Source organism: Toxotes jaculatrix, chromosome 4 (genome assembly GCF_017976425.1).
Source record: "Toxotes jaculatrix isolate fToxJac2 chromosome 4, fToxJac2.pri, whole genome shotgun sequence".
In the NCBI taxonomy this organism is placed as follows: Eukaryota; Metazoa; Chordata; class Actinopteri; family Toxotidae; genus Toxotes; species Toxotes jaculatrix.
In genome coordinates this window covers 22,113,655-22,132,423 of record NC_054397.1, presented here as the reverse complement: position 1 = coordinate 22,132,423, position 18,769 = coordinate 22,113,655, and the positions used below count along the sequence as shown (strand labels likewise).

Sequence of the window (18,769 nt, the reverse complement as noted above, 5' to 3'; positions counted from 1 at the left end):
ACGAGTTATGAGCAACGTTTGGGCGATTTTTGCAAGACTCAAATGGTGACCTTGTTTTGTATTTCACATGAAAAAGCAGATTTATTGAGGAACCCCATGGCTGGACCTGATCCACAGGTAAGGAGTCACTGATTTAAAGCATGAAAGGCTACAATTCTCCACTAATATCTCTTTGTAGATTATTGCTATTGAATAATAAAGAAAATTTTAGGCATTGAGATCTAAGGATTGAAAAAGGAAGGTCTGGGATGTAAACTACATTTACAAGCCTCCATATGACTAATGATCTAAAGTGAGGCATAAGACAGAAAGAAAAACAAAATTGTAATAATAAAAATATATATAACAAAAACACAAAATAAGAAATTAATAAACAAAAATAAATGAATGTAACTTATTTCCATAATGGTCCTGTCCTGCATGATACCATGATAACAGCAGAGACTTCTCTTGTATGTGTTACTTAGTATGCAAATAGTACATATATACGGTACATGCCATATATCGGCGCATGTGTAGAAAGTGGTAAACAAGCATTGTATTGGTGGTTTTTTTAAGCTGATCGACCAATCAGAGGAAGGGGGCGGGGCTTCACATCCTGGTGCAGAGTTTGAATCGCTGCCAGCAGCGTGACAGCGTTTCCTCAACATTTCCTGCCAACAGGCTTTCAATCAAACATGTCTGTGTGGTGTGTGGAGGTTTTAAATCGCGAAACTGTCACGGCTTTATCCTCCCACCTTGTCTGAATATGAAACTATAACCCACTCACAGGTAAGAAACATTTAAGCTCTTGAAAGCTTCTCAATAAACTGGACGCCATCATCCAGTCGACTTCAAATTATATGTACTGAAAAAATTAACATGGAAGATTCTGAATGTCTGTATTTTCTTTAAGCATCAAACCATCCATTATGTTTCCCTCAGTGTTTGTATCTGTGGCCAAGGTGAAAATGAGGGCAGAGGGATGTAATTTATTCTAATGAGGAGGACAGTGACCTGGAACAATGGCATGTAAAATGCAGTCCAAATTGCTCATCATTATATATCTCAGTGTACAGCCAAACAGGGAGGAGATCATTCTAACACACACACACACACAAACAAACATGCGCACTGAGCATCATCCACCCACAAACACAAAGAACAATCAGTCCTCAGTGATAAATGCCAGAGTCTCCGTCCAAGTTTCGCACTGTCTCTACATGGATATTCTGCCTGGACTAATGCAGCTCTGATCATGGTTTTCAAAAGGATTCAAGAGAAGCAAAATTACAGTTAAGTAACTATTTTCTTTAGATTTTTGGGGTTTTGACTGTATTCAAAATATCTTTTGAACGCTAAACATGTCCAGATTTTTCTTGAGGTTGATGTAAAAGGAAATGTTGCTGCTCAGTAGTTATGATTGTTTGCGTTTTGTATGTGTAATTGAATAATGTGAATTTCATGCTTGTTAGAAATATTTTATGCTTAAATGGAACATTGATCAGAAAGTTAGATATGCTCTCATTGCAGTCTTTATATTTGCTTTAAGAGATTAAGATCACTTCACTTGTAATGTATTCACTGTGCCAGTACTGTCATTTCAGTAAAAGCAATACTAACACACAGACATTTATATTTTATACATAGTCTGCATTTGATGTTTCACACACAAAGTTTTGTTAATTCCAGGGACAATTCTTCAGTTCATTAAGACAAAATGATTGATATAGGTCAGTTGTATCTCTTCTCTGTAGTTTAGGGCTTTTACATTCCCTATTTCTTATGAAGGAAATTCAGAGAATTAAAATTTTTTACCTGGCTGTGCTGTGCTGCTGCTACTGAAGTGAGTTAGGCTGACCCTATTTCTGTCCTAGCACAGTTAATCTAATCATGATTTTTCTAGTCATGTTTATCACTGACCCAGAATTTTAGAACTGGTCATTGTTCCATGAAATTCCAATGACTGGAAACGTGAGGTTTTATATTGTGAGTTGCTAATGCTTACAGCTGACCTGGAGCCTACTTTGATGTTTAGAACAAAGATGAAATCACGAGAAAACGATACTGCGTGGAACTGTGGCTGATTGTACTCACGCTCTCCTCCCTGACACAGATGAGGCAGCAGGTGTGGGAGAGATCTGACGAGGTGTGTGGGCCCGTGGCGTGACACAGAGGGGGAGATGAGGACCATTCTTCCTGTGTGTGGAGGCGGTGATGGAGGGGAGTCCCGCGGCCTCCGCAGCAGGATGGGCAAGATGAGGAAGCTGCTGTGGCTGAGGCCCAATCACTGCGTGGATGTCCACACGGACACAGAGCCCGGCGTGTGGCTGAGGAGCTTCCAGTTTTTAGACACTGATGCACAGTGTGAGGTGAGTCAGGACAAAACTACACTGGGTTTTTAGCATCATTCAGAAAGGGCTTGTCTGTTATTGATTATGAAAACTGCTGTTTGTGTCCTAAGGCCTAAGGCTTTGTCTGAGATTGTTAACTGACATTCATTTTGTTGCATTTTACAACTTCTGTGTCTCAATATTTTAACAAAGTCCAAGGGTTGTGAAATATTTTTCTTAAATCAGGGTTGTCAAAACATCATGCAGGGAAATAACACAAAGAAGTCAAACCCAGTTTTGTCCCAAACTTATGAACATTTCTCGGGTATTCCACCGAGCACTAGGAGGCATGATTATTTGTGATATGTTAAACGTCACCTGGGAATTTGGTTATTGAAAATTTTGAGATTTATAGCTTAATTCTTCCTTTGATTTGAAAGGCTGCATGAGACCGAACTGATCCAATTGTCTGAGCCCATCTGACTCTCAGAGCTCAGCCAACAGATCAAGTCACGTTTCTGTCTATTAGCAATGAGGCCACATCATCCAGTCCACATCTAGGGCTGCAACAAACAGTGATTAATTCAGTGATTAATGCGTGTAAAAGATTAATCACTTGCCTGGTCAGTTGAGTAATCAAATCATGGACAAACTGCTCCAACACTGACACGAGTTAGGCGTGTGGGTATCCTCGACGTACGCTACTGTTCAATCTCTCATCGACCTTTTTAGTACTGGAGTGGTGTTATTTTAAATGGCTGAATGATTTAAGTGTTTTTTGTTTATTTAATTAACTCTTTATTTTAATCAACTAATTTCCAAGATTAATTTTATTATTATTAGATTGACTGTCCTCTCTTATTTACAAGTCATGAATCAGTCATTTTAAGGGCTGACTTGACCGCTGATGTATAATACACACACTGTATTTGTGTCTGTGTTGGAGCAATTGCCACATATTCAGTCATTGTTCACATCGGGTTTTTCTCTGGGAACTTCCGCTGTTGTTCTCATTAAGCTGAACATTTTTTTCATATCAGCAACAGTAGCTATTTAGTGACACCAAGAAGGAACTACACTGTGCTTCTCCAGGAAGTTTACGGTGTCATATTCCTGTGGGTGTAGTGTGTATTTTCAGCTAAAGAAAGCCTTTCAGTCATGAGAAGTTTTGAGGAAATTACTTTAACCAACATGTTTCAGCATCATCTTGCAGGCACGTTTCCGCTTGTTGCCCGCCTGCCACCTCATCACCCATTCATGTGTCTAATCAGTACTAATTGAGGTCTCTCCTGTCACAGTTTCTCTGCTCTTTTGTTTAAGCTGTGGTGAAAGGCTGGGTGGCATGGGAGAACGATGTTAGATTTTCAGTTCAGAGAAACTCATTAGAGGAACAAAAATCTCATTCTTCCCTTTCAGCTAAAAGAGCAGTGGACAGCCTGATTAAAGACATCGCATCTGCTCTGTGTCGTCAGTGTTACTATAAGTTTTCACCTCAAGTCAGTTTAACTCTGAATTTGAGAAATTTAGTGTTTTCAGTCCGACCGAAAGCTCTTTCTTCGTACATTTTCCCCAGATTTGTGCTTCTTTGAGGTCACAAAGGTGAAGTCACATTTTAGAATCACAGCAGACCTGTGTCATGTGATATGACCACTCCCCTGACACCATGCGCAGGAATTTAGGAGAGAAGCTGTTGAGAAAAACTGTCCCGACTGGATTCTTTAGAGTCAGAGGCACTGAAATGCTTTGTTCGTAGCATGTGGATGTTGGCCTTAAATGCAGATGACAGAAATCTTTCCTGTAGTATCTTGCATTTAATCTCTTGCCGTAAAATTATTGCTGGTGTTTCAGTAAAGTTGAAAATAAACGTTTCCTGATTGAATGTGGAGCATGCTGAAAGCTGCTCAGCCAGCTCTTGATCCAGACAGAGAACTTGAGGAAACTGAATTATTTGAAAGTTCATCTCTTTAATGTTTGGCCACCAGATGTCACAGTATTGTCTCTGTGTGTTTCTATAGGAAGCAAAGTTTAGATACAATATGTCCACAATGATAAATTCAATGAGGTGGACCTAAAGCTGGGATACAGCCTTATTTATAGAGGTGTCTTGTATTCAGTGTTTTGGTGATAATCTTTTTAAATGTATTTGTGGGGTTTATTATCTACTTTAAGAAAAGTGAGGCTATATTCACATACAGGGAACATACTGTCGGGCAGCTGCTAGCAGCAGAGTCAGGATATGAACCATTACACGGTTTGTTGTTCCTGACACCAGAGCCCACAGCCTTCATCTCTAACTGGGAATACTGGCTCTCCAGTCACAGACCCACAGACACCACACATGCTGGATGCCTTATCAATAACAAAATATCACAAATCTTTGTATCAGTGAATGAGTCCTTACATGTGTCACTGTACCTTGTTAAAGATGACAATTGTACTTACAATTTCTCATGGATGTTATTATTGTAAAACTTAATGCATTTTGAATATTTACATTAACTCTCACGGTCTATTGATGGGGGCATTGTCATCCTGTTTCCTCACTCATTTTTCAGATCTTTCCTTTTAATTTTTCACCTGTCTGTCTCTTCTTATGTTTGAGTGTTTTCACAGTGTGAAATAGTCACTGCACATGTTAAATGGTTTGAAAACTTATCCACCACTGAGCTCTATGGCTGACCTCCATGTGTATACTACCATCACCACCTATACTGTAAATAGCAGCGGTATTAGGCAGCCGGTGATACTGCTGCCTCTGTAACAATAGCTCTGAGAACTGAAACATTAATTAAAATCTATAATGTTTTAGGTAGCCCCCTAAGCTTTTATTTTGTAAGTAACCCTCTACTTACAACAATATCAGCAGTAATAATAGCAATATTTAAAATCTGTATAACATTATCTGAAGTGCTTCTATTATCATTGGTCCATATGATTAGCCCCGCCTACACCTGTCTCATTAGCCACGCCCAGTGATATACAGCGCGTGCCCTGTCCTCCTGTCGCCCCCAAACTGGTCTGTCGACTGTCGCTGCTCAGCGTCCAACGTGTGGACATAAATCAGCTTAATAATTCATCGCATTTTGTTACGTTAAGAGTGGAAAAATGAAAGTGTCAGCGATAATTCAGACTGAGGTGAAGTGTCGGAGGACAGAGCTCAGTCCCTGACTGCTCCCTGCGCTGCGGTCCTGTCACTACATACAGCAGCAGGAGACAGAGACAGAGACTTTGGGATTTATTCACTCTCAGGAGCGAGATAAACATGGGAAAATGGCACTTATCAATGGTAGGTCTGATGAAATATCGGTCATTGTATCATTAATGCCACCGTTTGTCCTGAACTAGTGACTCGGAGTCCATACAATGTCAAATTGTCAAACTTTTTATTTGTTTTTCAGGTTTACATGAGTAGTCAGCTACATGTGAACCTAATTCTCTCCTCCCTGGTCACCAGGACAAACGTAACGATTTAAATGGATTCATTCAGTGTATTCAGGGCTGTGTAGATCCACAGGTCTCATTGTGTCTGGCAGCTGGCACACTGGCTTTTGTCTTGAGTTTCTGTCATGTGATATCAGGTGTTTTCGAGCATGGTCTGCCTTTATTGTTAGATGTGTGCGACATAACACAGTGATTACTTACACAGCCTGTGTTGACACAGGTTTTCTACCTGTACAGTGACAGAGCCTCATTCCAGAGCTTTGACTTTGATGAGGTGAAAACCAGATGTTATGGTCAGCATCATGCTTCATCTCTCAGTCTGGGTCCTGTCCTGTGTACTTTCACTGTCACTGTACATACGTTATCATTAGGTTGGACATTAGAAGTGTTTCGGCTGTTTAGCCTACTGTCTCATATAAATTGGGTGGACAAATAATAGGCACACCTGTTGCGAGGCAATCTAAATTATTTGTATTATTATTTGTTTTATTCTCAGCTGTGTCTTTAACCTGAACGTCTTCTGCAGTTAGCAGATATACAGTACAGGTGTAACTCCTGCTTTGTGAGAAAAAAATAAGTCATTTTCAAGTCAATCTTGTTGCACTTGGCTGTAATTGAATATTGTTCATCGTCAATAGTATGAATATAACAAATTGATCATCTGGAGGTAATATTTTTTTCAGTCCTCGTGTTAAATAATAAATGAAAAATATCTCTCTGCCACAACTATAAGATACTAAATGCTGGAGAATATGCGGGTTATCTTTTTATCTCAGCTGAATAAAACACTAACATGGAGATAGTGCTCCAGTAATTATTGTTATATTAGAAAGATCTATGTCATTCACACTTACTAAAGAGCTGATGAAAGCTGAAATGTGATGCTGTTGTTATCCTTAAAAAAAACAACAAAAAAAACAGGTAAAACATTAAAATTTGAATTGAGAGAAAACTGTGCCACAGCCCAGTAAAGTCTCCCTGTGTTTGTGGATATAAACACTTGAGGCAATGAATGCCTCATTATCAAATCATCACCAGTCACCAGGTGTCCGTCTGCGTCAGAGTTCAAGGCTGGGTCACGAGCAGAATCTCAAGAATGAGGTTAATTGACGTCGAGTTTGACCTTTTTAATGAAATGACTCACTTCGACAGCTTATTGCATTTGTCATGAGGTATTTGGTGCAGATTTGTGAGACTGTGGCAGTAATTCAGTTAAACAGCCAGCGTCAAAGGAGCTCCATGACGGGTTAGTAAGCTATGATTTTACTTATCAGATGGAGGGAATGAGGCCATGGGCCATGTAATGTATTTGGGTTATTATTTGCCAAATCTTGATGACCCTTCTTTCTCCCCTGCAGGACCCGGTGCAGGAGTGGGGGGAGGAGGAGGAGGACGGGGCAGTGTTTGGCATTACACTGCGCAGGGAGCCCGTCCTTCCGAGCTCGGACACGGCAGAGCTCCCCACGGCCTTCAGCTTTGTCCAGTACCACACGGTGAAGGTGCGCAGGCTGAAGGCCGCCACCCTGGAGCGTCTGGTCACCCACCTGCTGGACCCTGAACACCAAGAGGCTGACTTCGTCCCTGTCTTCCTCTCCACCTACAGGTCCTTCACCTCCACCAGCACTCTCATTGAGCTGCTGTTTCAGAGGTGAGAAACTGTCCACGTTGAACTGAGACATATGTTAACAAACACCATGAGGGCACAGTCAGCTGGTCTGTAAGCCCACATATTAGGTCATTGTTGATGTTTGACGCAGAGGGATCTACTCAGTTTGGCACTAAAGATTTGTCCTGATGGAGAACCCGTTTTTAAAAGAACAGTTTGGCATTTTGGGAAATACACTGGTTGACTTTCTTACTGAGAATTTAGATGAGATGATTAGCACCACTCACATTTCTACAAGCCACATATAAAGCTACTGCCAAGAGCGCTTAGCTTAGCTTAGCAAAAAAACAGGGAAATGGCCTGGCTCTGTCTAAACGTGACAAAATCCACATACGTGCACATTCTAGGTGTAAAAATGACAGGTTGCACTTTTATGGAGGATTTTATTGGCCTGGGACAGAGCCAGCTTACTGTTTCTGCATGTTTCCAGACTTTATACTAAGCCAGCTTAATGGGAAATAGCTTCGTATTTAATGTACACATGAGAGCAGCGTCTCATGTTGCTCTTGGCGAGAAAGTGAGTAGTACAAGTACAGCTGACTCTAAATCTGTCCATATTTTGTTTTTGGGAAAATCAGTTCCAAAGGCTAAATCACAGAGATTTATAATACAATGTTAAAAAGGAAAAAAGTGAATAAAACAGTGGTAATAGCACAATAGTTTTTGGGATTTGATGAAGTTAAACTAAGTTATTGTACTATTGTATTTCACCCTTTGAAAAGTGACACTACCTAAATGTTATTGGACTCTGTGACAGCTCACCTTATCAGAGGCAAGATACAGATGCAGGGTTTTAGTATTTGCCTGTAGTATAATGACTTTGATCTGTTATTCTAGTATGTACTACTGTAAGTAGAGCATATGCGGAACCAAGTTTTACAACATGCCAGATGTGCTCAGCGATGGAACTCCCTCTTTACGTCGCCTCAGCTATTCACTTAGCAAATCTCTGTTGACGCTGAGCAAGTTTCTATGACAGGTATTATCGTCATGGGCTAAACAAAGCACTCAGGAGCTTTGTTCCATTCCCCAGTGGTCATGACTACGCCCTCCACACCCAGCGGAGGAGCTTCTTCACTTTACTGAAGCACAGGGAGCTGACAGTGCTCTGGGAGAAATCACCTGCAGGAATATTCAGGGTTAAACACAAAAACAGTCCTCGGTTATTAGTGCTCCCTGAGAGGCCATTTGTAGAAATTAGCAGACATTTCCCAAGGAAGTTTTCTTTTTCTCTCTCAGTTCTCTAAAGCTCACCTTTGCTTAATGTGCTGCAAATTTCTGCCTTGTTTGAAACTGGCAATTTTTTCTGTAGAGTATATATATTATTTGTCAAACAGTCGCCCTCATATCTGTGGTGCTGGTGGCAACAGCTTTCCTGTGCGCTTCATGTGAGGTCAGCCTCAGAACAGCCTGGGAAGTGTGTGTTTTCCCTCCTTTGCGTGACAGGATTTTGTACAGGATGTAACATTTTGTTGCTGTCATTAACTTATAAACCACCTTTACTGTAACTCAGTAGGTCATGGATGATTGTGATGTTGATGATCGTTACTGTTTTATAAACTGCAGACATCACATTCTCTGATTTGCTCCCTAAATGTGACCCATTACTCTTCATTGTGCTCAAACGCTTCTATTAAAGCATTTATTTTTATGATGCCATCATTCATTAATCGCTGATGGAGACATCAGTCTGTTTACTCTCCAGGCCCTGCAAGGCCACAGTGTCTCTGCAGGGATTTAAAGTGTTGCGGGACATTTCCACAGGATGAACCAGTTTTCTGTCACCAGGTCAGGATGTTGTCCCACTGCTGATATGTAGTTCTCAGGTGATAGATAATTGTGTTTTTCCTTTTCCACAGAGACGACTCGATTGCCAACCTGGATAACACTGTGTGCCCTCGCAGGTGAGTGTGGTCACTCACAGTTTAATGTAGTTTAATTGGGTTTAATGTAGTAAATCAAAGCATAACATTGGCAGATGTTGTGAGGGCCTCTCTCAATCTCAGCAGAACTAACCTCACCTTCCTCCCCTCAGCACCTTACCCCCAGTGATTCGCCTGTGGCTGGAGGAATACAGTGAAGACTTCCATGAACCCCCTCAGTACCAGGCCCTCAGGCTGTTGTGTGTGCACTTGCGGCATCGCCTCTGCTTCAGACGTTTGGCTCAGGCTGCTGACGCCCTGCTCAAGAGGCTCCAGGAACAAGGTATAGGGGAACGAAAGATGCAATTACGTATTGTTTGCTTATGTCCTGCCACCACAACGCATGAAGTGCAGCCGCCGTGCTGTCACGATGGTGTCTGTGCGTCTGTACTGTAGATACATGATGCGTTAAGTACATGATCTAATTAGAGTTTCAAGCACATTGCTGCATAAATTTTCATTCTGAAGGAATAATGTTTTGCAGACTGTCCATTTGTTATACTCACACACTTAGAAATGAACCACATTCTTATTCACAGTAGATTCACAGCTCCAGATTGTTGAGAACTCTTGTTAGGCAGCTCTACAACTTTCATTCAGTGGGAAAAAAATAAGACATCAGAATGACGGCAAAAAAATGACCTCACAAAGAAAATAAACCTGTCATGTTTAACATGTCACAGTGATTGAAAAAAGACCATTTTACACCACTTTTCTTCTCCTTTGTCCACGTTTTCTGTCCATTGAGCAGCCTGCTCCATTGTCATTTATGATTCGGTGTGTTTGACAGATTGCAGCCAGTCTGCGTCACAGCGGAGCAGTGAATCATTGCAGCAGGAGTCCAGAGATCAGGAGGACGGAGGAGAGACGTCCACTAAGGAGGAAGACAAATACGGCTTTATGGACTTCCCTGTGAGAGAAATAGCCGAGCAGCTGACCAGACTGGACGCTGTAGGTTACGTTGACAAAGACCTCAAAGCTCATTTCCAGGTCACTGTGGGTCACTCATGCACGTTGTGTCTCCTTGTCATCGTCTCTCCCTCAGGATCTGTTTGTCAGAGTGGTACCCTTCCACTGCCTGGGCTGCGTCTGGTCCCAGCGTGACAAGAAAGAAAACCGAAACTTGGCACCCACGGTCCGCGCCACCATCTCCCAGTTCAATGCCGTCACCAACCGTGTCATCACCTCACTCCTCTGCCCGTCCTCACCCAGCCCTTCCACTTCCTCTCCCATCTCATCACCCGTCTCCTCCTCTACCTTCCTGTACCCCTCCACTGCCCCGAGCTCACCTCGCTGCTCGCACGCCAGCCCCGCCCAAAGAGCACGCATCATCGAGAGGTGGATCGCCGTTGCACAGGTCAGGGTAGAAAATAATTTCAAGTTACTGACATAAATGATTGAAACTTTTGTCAAAAAAAAAAAAAAAGCATAACGAACCTGCATTATGTGTCTCTGTAGGAGTGCAGACAGCTGAAGAATTTCTCCTCGTTGAGGGCCATCCTCTCAGCTCTGCAGTCCAACGCTGTGTATCGCCTCAAGAAGACCTGGGCTGCTGTCAGCAGGTCAGAAAACAATTTCAGGATGCTACAGGGATGTTTTACTCAGAACTAGAAAACTGATTTCTGTCAAATCAACCACTCAGTTACTGTTTCAGGCGCAGGCACAAAGTGAAGAGTTTAAAGTAGCAAAGAGAGAGAGTAAAGATATTTAATCAATTCCATTATTAAATTATTAAACTTATTTGTGCATGCCGTCCTGCTCAACGTGAATATTGACTCCACAAAAACAAAAGCGTCTTAACAGATCGAATGTGTTTTGTTTCCAGGGAAAGCATGGCCACCTTTGACCACCTGTGTGAGACTTTCCCTGATGAAAACTGTGTGCTAACCACCAGAGAGATCCTTGTGGAGGTAAACGCATGTGTTGTCATGGTTGAACTGGACAAATCTAATGCACTGCAGTAAGAAAATAACAGCTCACTTCCCCGTCTGTGGTGCAGTAGCTTCGTTTCACTCCTTGATGCTTGTGCAGCTCCCTGGGCTCTGCATGGTTTAAACTGTACATAGTGTAATTCCCCTTAACTGAAACAACTGGTTTATTATTCAACAGAAAATTAATTGGCCACTATTTTGATGATCAGGTTACTGTTTTGGCTGTCCAATCAAAAAGCATTTCCAATGTGAGGATTTGTAGTATGATTCTTAAAAAGGTTTTTGTTTTAAACATGTAATAAAATAAATCCACTTCTTGAATATATTATACACAAATTGACTCTAATAGTTAATTAATGGTCGAAACTCACGTTTTGTTGTGTAATTTTTTTTTTTTTTTTTAATCAGAAGACTGAATGTATGTTTGGTTTCCAGTCCACTTGCTTCTCTGTCTCCTTTGTCCCCTGTGAGAAACAGTTGATATGAATGTGTATCTAGTGATATTGCTCTTATCAGCAGCTCAGTTTCTATAAAATAATGAAAGGGCCATTCTTAGTGGCCAGCACAAATAAAACTACTAATAAGAGAGGCTCGTTTGGCTCCAGTGCTAATCACCGGTAATTTATTTTATTGAGGGCATATTGGCTTATACTCTCTCAGCACACACACACACACACACACACACGCTGTGCACACCTGAGGACATAAACAACACACTAACTATGTAGACGGGATTGCCTTTGAACACACAGTCGTCACACAGCCTGCACCACAGAGTCACCCCTCCACGCCCAGCAGCACCCGGTCAGCAGGTGTTCAACCCTGCAAAGAACAATTATATAACATGTCTTCTTTGTTGTAATATCACACCCAGCTCTCTCACATTAACAATCTGAGTCTGAGTTGTTTTGTTCTATTAGCTCTGACAGGTCTGTTGTGTATTTTCTGCAGGATGGGAGTCAACCGGACAGCAGTGCCACCCCGAGCTCTAAATCACCACGGCTCTGCTCAGTGTCCAGACAGATGGTAAGAAAATGGAAATAATGTTTGTTTTGGAAATAATGTAATAATTGTGGTTCTTCAGTTTTATGTTTGACCACCAAAATGAAGTGTCAGCTGTGCCGGACACTGAAAAATGAAAGGCAGAGGTATATTCTTCTCTGCCAGCATAATCAGTTCTACTTCCCTGCAAGTCACATGTTTTCAGGCTGATAGACTTTGCTAATACAGACATCAGATTTCCAGTTCCCCTTTCTTTTTCAGTCTTTTCATTTAATGGAAAAACTCTTACAACTCACGTGACTGATGGTATTCTCCCCTTACGCAGGAGAGGATATAAAAGTTGACGTGTGTGAAGTGTTTCCCACAGTTTGGCAGTTTACTTAGTCTGGGTGGAGCTGTGTGTAAATGTTTTATACCCCCATATTCACTCTGTTTAAATAGTGATGGTCTTGTGTTTTCACTTGTGTGTGTATATTTCTATGTAAGATATATATCCTTGTATTTTCATTGACATTATATGTAGTTATCTCAAATGTCCTGTCCTCATTTGAGTCTTTGTCCAAGAGAGAACAACATTTAAGAGTTCAACACTCTTGTATCTGCAACGTTTTGCAAATTTAGAGATGAGATGATTCTCTTTTTTGTCGGCTGAGCAGTCATACTGATTACCATATTGTAAACATATGGTTTGATTTGTGTCCTCAGAGCCTCAGCAGTGGTGTTGTGCCGTACCTGGGCACTTACCTGACTGTCCTCACCATGCTGGATACAGCACTGACTGACACCGTGGAGGTGAGCACACATCACACCCACAAACCCAGATGTTACATTTGTTTGCTCTCTTTATGGTATTTTAATAGATTTATGATGCCATATAACCCTGGCTGTTTCTCTGTTTTCACAGGGTGGACTCATCAACTTTGAGAAGCGCAGACGGGTAGGCATCGCCTCCTAGTGGCATCTGATATGAACAACATCCTCAATTTTGATTTTGTGCTATGTTGTTCCAGGAGTTTAACTATAGCTTGTTTGTTTGTTTGTTTTTATTTCTGTCTCTTTTAGGAGTTTGAGATTCTTTCCCAGATTCGACAGCTTCAGACTTCCTGTTCCAACTACAGCTTTCCAGTGAACCCTCGTATCACTGCCTGGCTGCAGGCACACACACTGCTCACAGACCAGGAGAGGTGAGACACACACTGATGCCCCTTAAATACAATATAAACACAATTAAAGCTACTTGCATCATATGTTAGTCTGTGGGCTTTTTTTTTCTTTGTCCTCTGAAGCTATGAGCTGTCCCGGGACCTGGAGCCTCCGGTCGACCCCTGTCCCAGCTCTCCCAACTCATGGAGCAGTCGTCTGCTCACTAAGAAGCTCGCCTCGTAAGTCTGGAAGACCAACTTTATGCGATCTATCAAAAATACACATAGTAATAGAGAATTGTGGAATACATGGGCCAGGAGCTTTTGAGTGTGCTTAAATTGTGTGTGTGTGTGTGTGTGTGTGTGTGTGTGCGCAGGTTGCGAACATCCAGTAGTGACAGCTCCCTCAGGAAGAGCCACGCTGATCAGATCAGTGTGTCGTCTTCTGGCTCCAGCAGTTCAGACATGGAGGACCTCTCCGCCCCTCAGCCCTCCCCCCTCAGACTCAAGCTCAAAGTATGAGCAGCAGCTGCTTCCAGTCTCATATGTTTGCAGTCAGCAGGGATGTAGGTGGTTTAAAAACTGGGTGAACTTAAAATTACAACAAAATATTCACTTTTTCTCCTCTGTCTTCACCTCAGTCTCTCTCAGGTTCTCTTCACAACGTCGCAGAGGACTTCTCCTCCTCTCGCAGTCTTTCCAGCTCCTCCTGCAGCTCCTCTAATCCAGACCTCAGTTCCTCCTCTCTGGTGCTGAGTCCTGAGTCGTCGTCGTCCAGCTGCTCTCCTCAGGCCTCGCTTCCCGTCTACAACAAACAGGTCGCTGACTCATGTATCATCAGGGTCAGTGTGGAGTGTGTCAGCAATGGAAATGTCTACAAGAGCATACTGGTGAGGACAGTGGTTTTGTAATTGTGTTTTCTGAGGTCAGCCAGCCTGTTGGTCAGTTGATTTAAAAAAAGGAAAGCAGAAGAAAAAAACAAAGAAAGCAGAAGCGTCAGGAGTCAGTATTGCTTAATGAAAGAAGTCATTCAGGAGTATTTATATCAAGGTTTGCTTGATCAGAAAAAGCAGTTTTTCAGTGGCAGTCACAGATGCTGTAAACTGATATGCTGTTATCAGGCCAAGATATATGAATATATATCTATATCAGCTTGTATCGACAAAGCAAGGTTATCAATTTAGGCTGCAAATAACAATTATTTCCACTATTAACTGTTTAAATTTATTGACTTTTTTTTCTGTTACTCAATAAATGTATAAAAAATGTAAAGTGATGACTGATGTTCACTGCGAGTTACCAGACCCAAAATGTATTCACCTCAACAATGCAAAATTTCTAATGATATGAATCGAAGAAAAAAATGTAACCAGAAAATATATCTGGCATTTCTGCCCAGTAAATGACTGGAACAGTAAGGTAATTAAAATTAAAGTGTTTTTATTTTACATTAGCTTTTAGTTATAGCTAATGTCATTGCATCATATAATTACAGGCTTTCACATTATGTCATTTTCACGTAATATAAGTATTATGAATGCAGATTTAAGGTGCTGACTCTCACTGTGATGTTTCCTCTCCAGCTGACCAGTCAGGACCACACACCTCAGGTGATTCAGAGAGCTATTGAAAAGCACAACATGGAGGATGTCAGCTGCCAGGACTTCAGCCTCTACCAGATGCTCAGCAATGGAAAAGGTGAACATCTCCTCAGGCCTCTAGCAGCCTAATCATTTCTGAGTAAAGGTTGAACCTGCTCAGAACAGGGTTAGCTCCAAGGCTTCATTCTGCTGAGCAGAACTTTCCAGTTATGTGTTTTCCTGTATTAGGTTTCTCCTTTTGCCTCTAACTTGTCATCAAAGACAAGACACAGCAAGCAAATCCTCAAATGAACAGTACTATTAGAAGCTCATTATATACTGAATTACAAAGCTTCTACAAAGTTAACTGTCTCTTTGAACCCAATAGGTAGCAGAAAAATCAGCCTCGAACATTTTGGTTTAAACTCTATAAACTGGCTAAATGTATGTCAATATTTAATTTAAAAGCAGGGAAATGTTTAGCCACTTTAATGCATTAGTGGCATTAATCAGTTCCTTCACTGATACTTCCTATAATAAACCATTATCCAAATCAGCTACAAGACATGATGTTTTCAGAAGGGGTATAAATTCTCAGCCGGAAAACAACTCTTGCTCTTCTCTGCCTTCAATTATACTATCACTGTTTCTAAATAGATTCAAAATGGAGCCATTTCAGAACATTGCTCCCCATATAATTCTGAGAAATTTAGTTAATGAAATAGACGATGAAATAGAAGTAAGCTCAGGGAAAATAAACTGACAACACTTTGTCACTTAATTCCTCTTTGTGCCTTAGAGCTCCAGATACCTGACAAAGCCAATGTATTTTATGCCATGTGCACCAACGCCAACTACGACTTTGTCCTGCGCCAGCACTGGAGGTGTCATGGGAGACATCTGGGCTCTTCCTCCAGTCCTGGAGATCAAACCAAGAGCCGCTACGCCAAGTGATATGCACTTGTGATCTGTGATCTGTCCTGACTGAAGTTTAAGAGTACAACCTGAAGACAGAGGAGCTGCTCATCTGCAGCAACGACACATCTGTGGCTGTTTGTGTCCGCTCATCACCATGAGGTTGTCACTGCGCAGCAGATATGAGCCGCTCGGCCGTAGAGAAACCCAAGAAACCTGAGAACTTCGACTGAAAAATAACCTGAAAATTCTCAGCCAGAAGTTGTCTTTACTGGGAGCAACACTGAAATTTGTTATTCCACTAAATATTGTGGACCGTTTGAAGAATTTGAGGAAAATATCCACATATAAGAGAAGAACAAGCAGAGACAAATTTTGTGTTTTCCATTTGTTCTCTGTCATCTTAATCAGTGTGTTTTTGCTTAGCTAAACACACTTGTGTTACATTGTGGATCATAGAGCGCCATGAATCCCAGTCCACCCCTGGAAGAAGGCTTCAGCTTTCACTGAAGCCAGTCACAAACATCAGGAGCAGCTGGTCTGACAAAACCTTCCTGTGTCATAACTCTACAGTGGAGTGTGATGAATGTGGCCGTGGGGCTGCAGAGTCGGGCCTGCAGACTGGGATACAGCTTCTTGTGTTCATGTGTTTTTTCCTTCAGCTTGTTCGGCTGAACGCGTTTCCCCAACTACACAGAACATAATGAAGAAAAGCTTGTCCCAGTGACGAAGTGTGGGATGTTCACTGATATCAAAACAGTGTGGGTCAGATGTGAACCTCCCCCCCACCACCACCACCACCACATCAAATGGTGTTAGAGACACTGTTTGGACCTGGCATGGAGATTTTATTTGTCAGGAGAATTCCTAATAAGTGTTCAGATCCTGTAGTCGAGAATTTAAATGTTTTAATGTAACTTAATGTAATTTTATCAACTTAAATTATTTAATGCATTTCAGTATTCAGCTTTTAGAGCAGAAGTGGCATGATAAAAATGTTTCTGTTATCTTCCTTTTATGTTTCGTCTCATTTTGGATGCTCTCTTCAGGCTTCAGTGCTACACTGTTCTCAGGCATACGTCCTTAACTTGCTTTGGCATCTCTTCAGCTCAACTGAAGAGAATGAGGTTTGAAGTTTGAATGAAGAAAGCAGATTTTCACTGTCTGCTGTTATTAAATGAAGGAAATTTTGTATGTGAGCATATTGTGGTCTTGCTTGGACTGTGGCGTTTCAGTCAGAGGGTTCAAAGAGGAGCCGAAATGTTGACGTGGAGGAATCTCTGTTGTGTGTGTGTGTGTGTGTGTGTGTGTGTGTGTGTGTGTGTGTGTGTGTGTGTGTGTGTGTGTGTGTGTCACTGATGGTGAAGGATGTGATTCGGGCGAGTCTGCTGATCACTTCAATCTGTAATCCAGAGCAGTTTAACTCAGAATGAAAGCACAACAACAACAGGCCTTCTGCCCTGAGTGAGTTATAGCTAGCTACACCTGCCTCTGTGCAATGCTGTGAACGAGATTTATGAGGAATGGTTCTCGTATGTGAAAATGAAGCGTCTCAGAATGTGAATTTATGTGACATATATGATCATCTCAGCGATGTGAAATCCTCCCCTAAACTACCAGGCAGCTTTCCAGGTTCAGTCAAATACATATAATTTAAGATTCGCTGCTTTCCTATCATTGGAAGCTGTGCACACAGTGGTTCACACCACCCATGTTTTAAATTAATTAAAAAAAAAAAAAACACACTGGTGAAAACACTGCTTAATTTTGTGGAGAATTTTGCATCACTGAGTCCAGCTTTAAAGCTACTGTGGTTTGTTAAAAGTGGGGTTAAAGGTTGGTGTTGAGGTCTGGCAGCTGCAATGTATGAAGAAAGAGTCTACAGTGTGGCTTCTGCTGTGTCTGTTGACTCTATTTTTAGCAAGCTTTCTTCTCAGTTCTCTTCTTTAAATGTAAGCGAAGTTGTCAACATTATGCACATGATAATTTAAGCCTACATGTCTGTTTTATTTCAACAGATTCTTTATTTAAAAATTTAATCTAAGCACTTGCTCTTTATAATTAGTATTAAATTTCCATTAATAAAGCCAATTTACAATTTATCATTGTGCCAAAATTTGTCATTTCTCTTATGTATTTTATTGCTTAAGACTTGAGTCCAAAAAAAAAAAGGGAAAAGCTGATATATGGGACTGTTGGTATCAACATAAAGTCCACATTTGTGATTAATATGAAATTGTAGTTTCAGTTTATAATAATTATTTACAAAATTGATTATGAACTGCCAGCAAGTGTGTGACAAATGCTGTATGAAACGATCTGGATAAATGTAAGTGTTGTAATTCAACCACTAGGTGGAGCCAAACACAAACACTTCGAACGTTTTGTCTCACTCTGTTCATCCTGGTTCCACTCAAAGACAAGCAACTGGTTCGTCCCACAGTCAGACTTCAAGTCTTTTTTAGCGGTGACCTATATTTCGGCCAAAGTGAGGCAAGTTCAGATAAAATGTTGTATCACTTGAAGAAATAAGATTGAGATGAGAAAGAATACAAGCTATGTGCCTGAAGACCAGCAGATAAAGTAGTATGAGGAGAGGGGAGTCAGGTCAGCAAGGCCATTCTCCTGCCCCTGATGAACGCTGAAACAATGTGAGAGGTCAGAGTTCACAGTGACTCTGTGTGTGTGTGTGTGTGTGTGTGTGTGTGTGTGTGTGTGTGTGTGTGTGTGTGTGTGTGTGTGTGTGTGTGTGTGTGTGTGTGTGTGTGTGTGTGTGTGGTAGTGGGAAGCTGTGACCTGTCTGGCCAGTTCTGCTGCACGTTTTCAGAGCTCTAATTTCCATATTTTGAACACGCTTT

General features: G+C 41.4%; 1 protein-coding gene across 2 annotated transcripts; it reads left to right on the top strand.

The window, feature by feature from the left end:
- The first annotated feature begins 1,169 nt into the window (after nucleotides 1-1,169).
- On the top strand, nucleotides 1,170-18,013 carry rgl3a (ral guanine nucleotide dissociation stimulator-like 3a). Of its 2 annotated transcripts, XM_041036424.1 has the most exons (18): nucleotides 1,170-1,274; nucleotides 2,096-2,351; nucleotides 7,112-7,401; nucleotides 9,279-9,323; nucleotides 9,455-9,624; nucleotides 10,132-10,292; nucleotides 10,387-10,698; nucleotides 10,800-10,903; nucleotides 11,167-11,251; nucleotides 12,224-12,298; nucleotides 12,980-13,066; nucleotides 13,179-13,211; nucleotides 13,337-13,458; nucleotides 13,561-13,656; nucleotides 13,794-13,932; nucleotides 14,058-14,306; nucleotides 15,000-15,114; nucleotides 15,796-18,013. In XM_041036424.1, the coding sequence occupies exons 2-18, from the start codon at nucleotides 2,163-2,165 to the stop codon at nucleotides 15,948-15,950; spliced, it is 2,427 nt and encodes an 808-aa protein (XP_040892358.1). In that variant the 5' UTR covers nucleotides 1,170-1,274; nucleotides 2,096-2,162; the 3' UTR covers nucleotides 15,951-18,013. The 2 variants fall into 2 exon arrangements, with proteins under 2 accessions (XP_040892358.1, XP_040892359.1); XM_041036425.1 differs by lacking the exons at nucleotides 1,170-1,274; nucleotides 2,096-2,351 and adding an exon at nucleotides 5,339-5,598.
- The last annotated feature ends 756 nt before the right edge of the window (nucleotides 18,014-18,769 follow it).